The 9,337-nt window shown below is 31.2% G+C and overlaps 2 protein-coding genes across 2 annotated transcripts; one reads left to right on the top strand and one right to left on the bottom strand.

Annotated features, from left to right (window-relative positions):
* The first annotated feature begins 1,591 nt into the window (after positions 1 to 1,591).
* Positions 1,592 to 3,426, top strand: LOC130814741 (receptor-like protein 51). Its single transcript, XM_057680919.1, has one exon. The coding sequence runs from the start codon at positions 1,855 to 1,857 to the stop codon at positions 3,145 to 3,147; it is 1,293 nt and encodes a 430-aa protein (XP_057536902.1). The 5' UTR covers positions 1,592 to 1,854; the 3' UTR covers positions 3,148 to 3,426.
* Positions 3,427 to 5,128: 1,702 nt separating this feature from the next.
* On the bottom strand, positions 5,129 to 8,413 carry LOC130814742 (pentatricopeptide repeat-containing protein DOT4, chloroplastic). The gene has a single exon (XM_057680920.1). The coding sequence runs from the start codon at positions 8,280 to 8,282 to the stop codon at positions 5,661 to 5,663; it is 2,622 nt and encodes an 873-aa protein (XP_057536903.1). The 5' UTR covers positions 8,283 to 8,413; the 3' UTR covers positions 5,129 to 5,660.
* Between the last annotated feature and the right edge of the window lie 924 nt (positions 8,414 to 9,337).

The raw sequence follows: 9,337 nt of genomic DNA on the forward strand, positions 1-9,337 counted from the left end.
GGACTTTATAAGGTAGGAAAGTACTTGTATAAACAAGTAGGACATTTGCATACAAAAGGGCAGCTAAGTTGGTGGTGCCCTATGATTTTGGAGATTAAACTAATTGGACAATTTTAGTTAACAACTAACAACAGCTATGCCTCGGATAGAGACTCTCAATTCTCATACGTCGCCATGAGATACTACTCCGTACCTTCGAATTATATCATCGAGAAAATACAATGTTTTTAAGAAAAAGTGGATATTTATTAGAAAATACTACTCCGTTTCCTAATATAAAAATAATTCAAAATAAATCGGACAACCCAAACAGCAAATGGTGTAAAATGAGAATGTCAAATGGGATAATAAGTCATTCTCTATGTATTATTTTGTTATTTTTAGATTGGTGCACACTAAAATAGTGTGGATGAAGTCCATATAAGACTTTTGAAACTATCGATATAAAAACAAATTAGTGTTCAATAAAAATGGTAGCTATTATAGATCTTGGTTTGCTCTCTAAAATAATTTGATGTGTTTGAAAAATGAATAATAACCGATCACAATTGATTATTGATTATAAAGTTGATTTGAACTGTTGATTACTTCTTATTAGTGGTGAATAGCTTATCTTATTCGATACAAATAAATTATAATAAAATATTATTTTTAAATGGACTTTTGAGGAAATAATATTGCCATTGCACACAAATAAAAACTAATATGAGTATTTCTCATTCATATAATAAAACAAAGAGGAAAGAAGAACAGCTTGCATTGCAATATTGCATGAATAAATTGCACAACCATAATCTTTATTTTATATTGAAGACGTGGAGTATAACTAAATTACGCAATTACATCTTAATTTAAGTTGTTAAGTTTCAGCTATTGTTTTAAATTCATGAGTAATGTCGTATATGAAAATGACTTTTAAGTATTAAAGAAAGTCATTCGAATTTAGTAATCTCTTTTTCAATGTTCTTTTCACAAGCTAAAATGAGATTACTCAACTCCACTAATGAAAGCTTTGTATCAACAAAAATATTGTATTAGAAAACGTCAAAAGTAATTCTAATTTTCAATCATTATAATGTAAACTTAAAATTTTCACACATGTTTTACTTTTTTTTACTATTAATATGTTCAGATAAGAGTTAATAATTTATAATAAATTAAAATACACGCAAATAAATTGAAATGAATTACAGATTGAAATAATCCCAATAATCAAAAAATTAAAATCAACCTAATATAGTAAAAAACTATTTAATAAATGATTTAGACATAAGTATCCTTCTATATATAGGAATAAAAATAAATTTAGTTAGACAAGTACTTTGTAAAAAAGATTTCTATATTTATGCTAGCTACACATAACACATTCATGATTCATAAATTTCAATAATTTTTTAAAGTACCAAACTCAAGGGGTCCATATTTATCTTCACATTAAGTTCCCAACGGTTAGTCATATCTTAATATAAACACCCACTTAAGAGTTAAGACCATCACTAGGTAGAGAATTTGGGAGTTTTGTTTGTTGGAGGGTTAGTATAAACTCCCAAAACACCAACTTTGATACTCTCAAAAATTATATTTTTTAGAATCGAATCTGATATCAATTAAAACAATAATTACAATTTTCTAAGTAAAATTACGACTTCAATTCTGACCTTTAGATTACTATACTCATTACTCCCATACGTCAGTCTATCGCATAATAAAAAATAAAAAATAAAAAATAGAAAATTTTCTCTTCCCCCCTAAGTCCTAACCAAATCTCACTCATTGTCATATTACAAATATTATTCATCCTCCATCACAAATCTATCCCAAATCTCTTCTCCTTCCTCCATTTCCATTCCTTCAATGGAAGAAACATCATTTGTAATCCCCATATCTCTCATCTTTGTTCTCCTACACACCCTTCCAATACTCACTCTTTCTCCTCCCACTTCCCCATCAAAATCCCCTCTCCCTTCCCCTTCAACACCATCTTCTTCAACCCTTGATCCTAAACAACTAAGAGCCTTACAATCTCTCAATATACCCACCTCAAAAGATCCATGTACAACCCCTAAAACCTTACAAAATGTCATCCATTGTGACAATTCCAAGCCATTTCATCACCTAACTTCACTTCACCTTATCAATTGTTCTGATGATGTTTCCCTTTCAATAACTGCCCTTAAATCTTTATCCACTCTTCAAGATCTTCAATTCATAAACTGCCCAATTGCCCCTGTTTCTTTCCCATCTGAATTAGCCTCAAATCTTAAATCCTTCACTTGTTTCAACAGTTTAAGAAAATTAACTGGAGTTTTTCTTAGTCATTTAGTAAATGTTACAGATCTTAATGTCACTGGTGTTCCTATTAAAGCTAGTGGCCCTGTAATTATTCTTGCCCACTTGAAAAAAGTGAACAAAGTTACCATTTCTAATGCTAATCTTACTGGAAATCTACCAGGAAAATCATGGAATTCCAACATTTCCCACATTGATTTATCAAAAAATCATCTCAAAGGAAAAATACCCAATTCAATTACTGAATTAGAAAACCTATATTCACTTGATTTATCCTCAAATCAGCTTACTGGAGAATTACCCACTTCGATTGGTGACCTAATTGAGCTAAGAAATTTATCAGTTTCATCAAATTCATTATCTGGGTCAATTCCTGAATCTATTGTTTCAATGCCGTCTTTGGTATATCTTGATTTGAGTTCAAATCAATTTAATGGAAGTATCCCCAAATTTTTAGCAGATATGAAGAGTTTGAAGTATTTGAATCTTGAACGAAACAATTTCCAAGGAATTTTACCCTTTAATTCTTCATTTATTAAGAGATTAGAGGTTTTTAAAATTGGGGAAAATGCCAATTTGTGTTATAATCATACTACATTATCTTCAAAAATGAAGCTGGGTATTTCTCCTTGTGATAAGAATGGTTTACCGATATCTCCTCCGACGAAATCGCCGTCTTCCGACGATGATTATAGCGGCGACGACAGCGACGATGATAGTAGCTCGGAGGATTCAACTAGCAAGAAAAGTGGTGGACATCATGGTCCAAATAAGGTTGTTCTTGGTGTTGCTATTGCTCTTTCTTCTATTGTTTTCTTGATTATTTTCTTAATTTTATTATCAAGGAGATGTGCATGATTAATTAGAGTTTATGATTATTAATTCTTTTTAGATTTTTTATTATTAGATTAGAATGAAAACTTGTTAATTTGAAAAAAAAAATGAAGATTCAAAATTTGATAGGCAAACAAGATTACATTATATTACTTCAGTGTTATTGAGTGGCTCCCACGAAATTTGGAAGGGAAGACGGTAGTTTTTAATTAATTTTTCATTATTATTATTTTTTTTCACATTTGTGTGATTATTTGTTTAATTTTATAATATTATCATGAAGAGCCAGCAAAGAATTGGTAATGATAATGGGTGTATAATTATTAGTACATGTTATACAAAGGAGACAAAAAAGAGGAAAAAAAAGGAAATTAATGGTTGTTTCTTAGTTGGGTTTGTCCAAAATTAAAGGGTTATTATTATATTAGTAGTAATAATTATATATATATATTGGTTAATGTTGATTGTGAAACAAGCTGAGCAAATTTCGTCTTGCGTAAATTCTGTTTAGATTACTTTGCTCTTCGGCAATTTTTTTCTTGCATATTACTACTTTATTTTTTAAGAGTTCATTTCCTTTTATTAAATTTTTTTAATATAAAAATAATAAAAGAAACAAATAAAAAAAGGGTGTAGTACATGATTTTAAATGTTGAATAAAGTATGTAATGTACGTACGCAAGTGTTAGTGTTAATTGGGGAATGTGATATTCTTAAAGTCCAAAAATTCAGATCTATTTGGAGGATCTTTCTGCAGAAGGTCCATGCACTAAAAGCTAAAAAGTTTTAAATTAATAATAAATAATGATTAATTATCTTAAAAATATTACTCCTTTCGTTCCTAGAATAAAACTAGCTCTATTTTTAAAAAGTTTTTATTTTGTCATTTTTGATGTTTCATTTATTGTTCTATAGAGAATCTTTTTATTTATATTATAAATTTTAGACAAAAATAACTTTATTCATACTCAATTTAATATTTTTATAATGCTTATGTATCCTACATATCCTCCACTAACTTTGATTTAACATTTTAATATTTCTTATGGTCCTCATATCTTTTCCACTAACTTTATAAAACTAATTTTTTATTAGTTGTGTCCCCATATTTTTTTTCCACTAATTTTCTTTTAATATTTTTTAATGCTTATGGTCCCTACTTTTCTCCAATCAAATTTATTATTCAATTAAATAATATATTCACTATCTAAAATATTCTATTTTTTCTTTTTAGAACTTCATTAGGGAAACTGAGAGAGTAAATTACTATTTACATTATATTCCCTCATGGTTTACCTTCCTAGTGTTTCATGGGTTTAAAACAAATTTTAAAAGATTTTACATGGAATATTGGAATATTTAAATTTTGCAAATTTTATGAAACAAAAATATGTTCAAAGCATGCCCGCTACTTGTGCCATTATTCTTTTACTAAAAATATTACAAGTGAATAAAAAATTTATATATTTGAATCGACTGGAGCGAACAGTAAAGAGCGTAAGAGAGTAATATGAGAAGTTGATTAAATATAATTAGATTGATTGTGTTCATATTTGAACTCATAAATGATTATTGACTAATTTGACTAGCTGAAAAACTTTAAACTCTTAATTTAGTTGATATGAATATGTTCGGTAAGAATTATTATAGAAAAATGGATGAATATAGTACTATATCAAGATAACTAAAGTGTATAATATGAACGAATAAGTGCTTCATATCCGATCGGTGTTTAAATCTTTTTCGTTTAATTTTGACGTTTACGCATGTAATGACATGCATAATTAACCATGTTTAAACTGTGTTTATCTGTCACAGTTATTTAGTCCTATTTATTGTGACACAAAGACTAAAAATTAAATATAATAAGTTAAAATAGTAGAATATTCAAAAATAAAAGAGAATTTAAAGAGTAAAAATGGTGTGATTATATAAAAACAAAAATGAAACAAATTTAATAAGACGAATTAAAATGAAAAATGGAACAAATTTAAGTGGAACTTAGATTATAATATAGTAGCCTCTCAGCTAATAATGAACCACTCAAATGGATGAAATGTAACAGAAAATACTCAATTTTCAACATAACAGATGCAGATTCATGTGATATTACAACTCAGCCAGCAAGACCAGGTTATCAGTCATTAGCTTCAAAATCAAATAATTGTAACAGTAGATAGACAAATTATACCTTTTCTCATACCATTTATGTGCCTAATAATTCCATACAAGACAATGCTAGGAATGCACAGACAAATTGTGGCTGTCCCACGTTTTATATCTTGTAAATATGGCTATTCAAAATTGCAGGCCAAAATTAGTATACTATGATGACATACAAGCTCCAAATCTCAGGGAAGTACTTATATAACAATATCAATACCTCCCACTATGGCGAGGTTTGGAGGACTAGATGTACGCAACCTTATCCTTGTTAATGATTAAAAAGGAGATTGTTAACGATATCAGTTGATCGAGTTCTACATGACTCGATGTTTTGTCAAAGAAATAGATCCATTTTTAAACGACACTCTCCTTTAGCCTTTACAAGAACACCGTGCATCCTTGAAATGATGGAAACGATGAGAATCTCTCAAGACAATTTCCCTTCTACAAACTTTTGATATGAACTTGGCTGTTTCATGGCATTCGTAGCATATTTTCGAGTTCTTAGTGACACTTATTGTTTTCCCGGGTGCCATATTTAAGACTCCGAAAGCCACAGCTGATATCTCACTATGACCACAAAGAGCTACTTCCTTCTTCGTTTCCTCCTCATCAATGAACGTACGCTTTCCTTTTAGGGAATACTTTTCATTCTTCCTTCTAGTTCTTAGCTTCTTTAAGAATGTATCTATCTTTTTGAAATCTGGGTGTGCAGATACATTGCCTGCAATAAAGATTTGAACCTTCTCGTTAGCTTCGATCCAGCTGCAAATTAGATTCTTTTTCGGTCCAAGATGCTTGATTTTGTTTCTCAGCCATTTAAACTTCTCCCATGTTTTGTCCTCTTCATATATGTTTGCAAGAAGAGTAGAGTATGTTGTGTTATTAGGTTCAAGCTCAAACGCACGCTTAACCACCTTTTCAGCTAGTTTAACATCGTGGTGTACTCTGCACCCTTGAAGTAAAGCGCCCCAGAGAGACTCATCAGGCTCCAAAGGCACACGTTCGATGAATTTATACGCTTCTTCCAACCTCCCGGCATTAGCAAGGAGGTTAACCATGCATAAGTAGTGCTCCAACTTCAGCTCAATGTTAAATTCCTTTTCCATCATTAGATAAAATCTCCTTCCTTCACTAAGCAATCCCGAGTGAACGCAACCATATAATATAGATGTGAAGGATTTCTCATCTGGTTGAATCCCTTCGTTTCTCATATCAGCGAAAGCTATATTAGCCTCATTTCCAAGTCCATGAATACAATATCCGGCAATCATTATCGTCCATGTAACTAAATCCTTGCTAGGAATCATATCAAATACTAATCGAGCAGAAGCTAGTTGCCCACACTTCACATACATGTCAACAAGTGCATTAGCAACATACTGGTCGAAATAATGCCCGTTTCTTAGTATGTAGGCATGAATCTGTTTTCCCGTTTCCAAGGCGGATAGGCTAGTACAAGCGGGTAATATGCAAGACATGGATACAGCATCCGGTTTCAATTCATGTAGCATTTCATGAAATAAGTTCAGTGCTTCATTTGGAAGCCCGTTCTTTGAGTAACCACCTAGCATAATATTCCAGGATATTGTGTCCACCACCACCAACTGACTGAATATTAACTCTGCATCCTTCATGCTTCCACATTTGATGTACATGTCCATGAGGGCATTACAGACCGACATATCGGAATCCATATTATGCTTTTTGACATACTCATGCGCCTCCTTCCCGTCTTCCAACAATCCGCTCGATGCGCAAGCATTTAACACAGCAGTCATAGCAAATGTATCAGGTTTAATACCCTTGTTTCTCTTTTCGTGAAACAATTTCACGGCAGCATCAGACAGACCTTCACGCGTATATGTACCTATCATAGAAGTCCATGACACGATATTACGTTCACCCATATTTTCAAAGACTTCAATTGCACCATTCAAGTCACCACATTTCGAATACATATCAAGTAAAGTATTGTTACAAGTCAAATCCTGATGAAAACCAGTTTTTACCATATAACCATGAACCATAGCTCCTAACTCAACTGCAGCAACATCTGCAATGGCCGAAAGAACACAAATCAAAGTTGTTGAATTCGGAAATATGCCACAGCAAATCATTTGTTTAAAAATATCGATTGCTTTTCTTGCAAATCCATTTGACGCATACCCACTTATCATTGAATTCCAGGATACAACATCTCGGTCAAGCAATTCATCAAACAGCTTCTGTGCTTTTTCAAGTTTCCCAAACATGAAATAAAAACTAATAAGGGAGTTTACTACCACAGTATTAGCACCTAAATTTAACTTCAATAAACACCCATGAGCCTTTTCACCTTCCTGCATTAACTCGAATCCTGAAAAACACTTCAAAACACTGGAAAATGTATATGCATCAGGTTCAACCCCAAAATCCCTCATTTTGTTATACAAATATATACCTTCCTTAAAATTACCAACTTTTGTGTACTCTTTGATCAATAAATTCCATAAATAAACCTTCTCATTTGCAATTATATCAAAGATTTTTCTACCTTCTACTAAATCCCCACAATTGACATACATAAATACTAATTTTGCACCCAATACACTGCACACGTGTAAACTGTTCGACAAAATCGCTGAATGAACTCGACGACCTTCTTGCAAGGACTTATACTTTGCACAGAGTTGAAGCACTAAACAATAAGTACCCAACTCCAATTCCGATTTTGGAGAGGAACATAGCAAACCAACAGCTCCTGATAGTCTATTACCTTCACATAAATGTCGAATTTGCTGATTGTAATCAATAGTTTCTCCAGAAATGGGTTTATTTAAAACTGTTGACATTCTAACAGCAGTTTTTGCTGACATGAAATTTGAAATTGGATCGATATTTGAAGTGGGTTTGAGGAATTTGAAAGAATTGTAATGATTGATCATATTTGGAAGAGAAGGACGGACGGAGAATGTGTTAGAGTTGATGCTTGTTCCTACCCTGATTGCCATAGCGGATAAACAGCGCGGGAAAAGGAAGAATGCAGCCTTCAGTAATTTGTAGAGTTATACGAATACGGAATACAATTAGAAAAATTATTGAAAATAATCTGTTTTTGACGTTGTGTTATGAATAATTTCTAGTTTTCATTATTCATAATAATTCGAACTTTTTACTTATGTTGTTCAGAGCACTTTCAAATAAAAATAACGGGTTACAATAGGTTACATAGTCGTTTACAATTTATTCTCTTCCTTCTTATTGCTACCATTATCTTCTTCCTTTTTACTTCATATCCTCATTTTTAACCCAACTTTAGGAGAGAGAAATTTTATTTCATTTTTTAATTTTGTTTTTTTCTTTTTTTTTTTTCAAAAATGAATTCTCATTCTTCTTTAATATACACTAAAGGTTCAAATAAGATATTATAAACTAATTTGAACCTTTCTTATATGTGAAAGAACAATGAGAATTCATTTTTGTAAAAAAAGGAAAAAAAAACAAAAGGATGAAATAAATTTTCACTTTCTTAAAGTTAGGGTTAAAATGGGGATATGGAGTAAAAAGGTAGAAAATGATGACAACAATAAAAAAGAAGAGAACATGTGGCAAACGGTTATATCACCTGATGTAGCCGGTTATATTTTTTTTGGGGTACTGTGGGCAACATAAGTGAAAAGTTAGAATTATTTAAATAATGAAAAGTCGAAGTTATTCACAGCAAAACGTTAAAAATTGTGATTAATCACAATAATTTTTTTTTTACTACTCCATTCCCCCCTCCCAAATCCATTCCCCACTCCCTCTTCTCTTCCCGATTAGGTCAACGTAGCAAAAAGAAAAGGGAGTTACTAAATTTCGCCACCCCTTTTCATTTTATCACCACCCCTCCAAATGAAATTACGAATTTGCCCCTAATTTTTAAAAAATTACAATTTTGCCACTCCCTACAAATTTCTTATTTATAACAATAATAATAGTAATAATAATAATAATAATAATAATGATAATAACAACAATAATAATAATAATAAACTTTTTTATATTCTTCAAAAAGAATATAAAT

The sequence above is a fragment of the Amaranthus tricolor genome, chromosome 6, assembly GCF_026212465.1.
Source record: "Amaranthus tricolor cultivar Red isolate AtriRed21 chromosome 6, ASM2621246v1, whole genome shotgun sequence".
In the NCBI taxonomy this organism is placed as follows: Eukaryota; Viridiplantae; Streptophyta; class Magnoliopsida; order Caryophyllales; family Amaranthaceae; genus Amaranthus; species Amaranthus tricolor.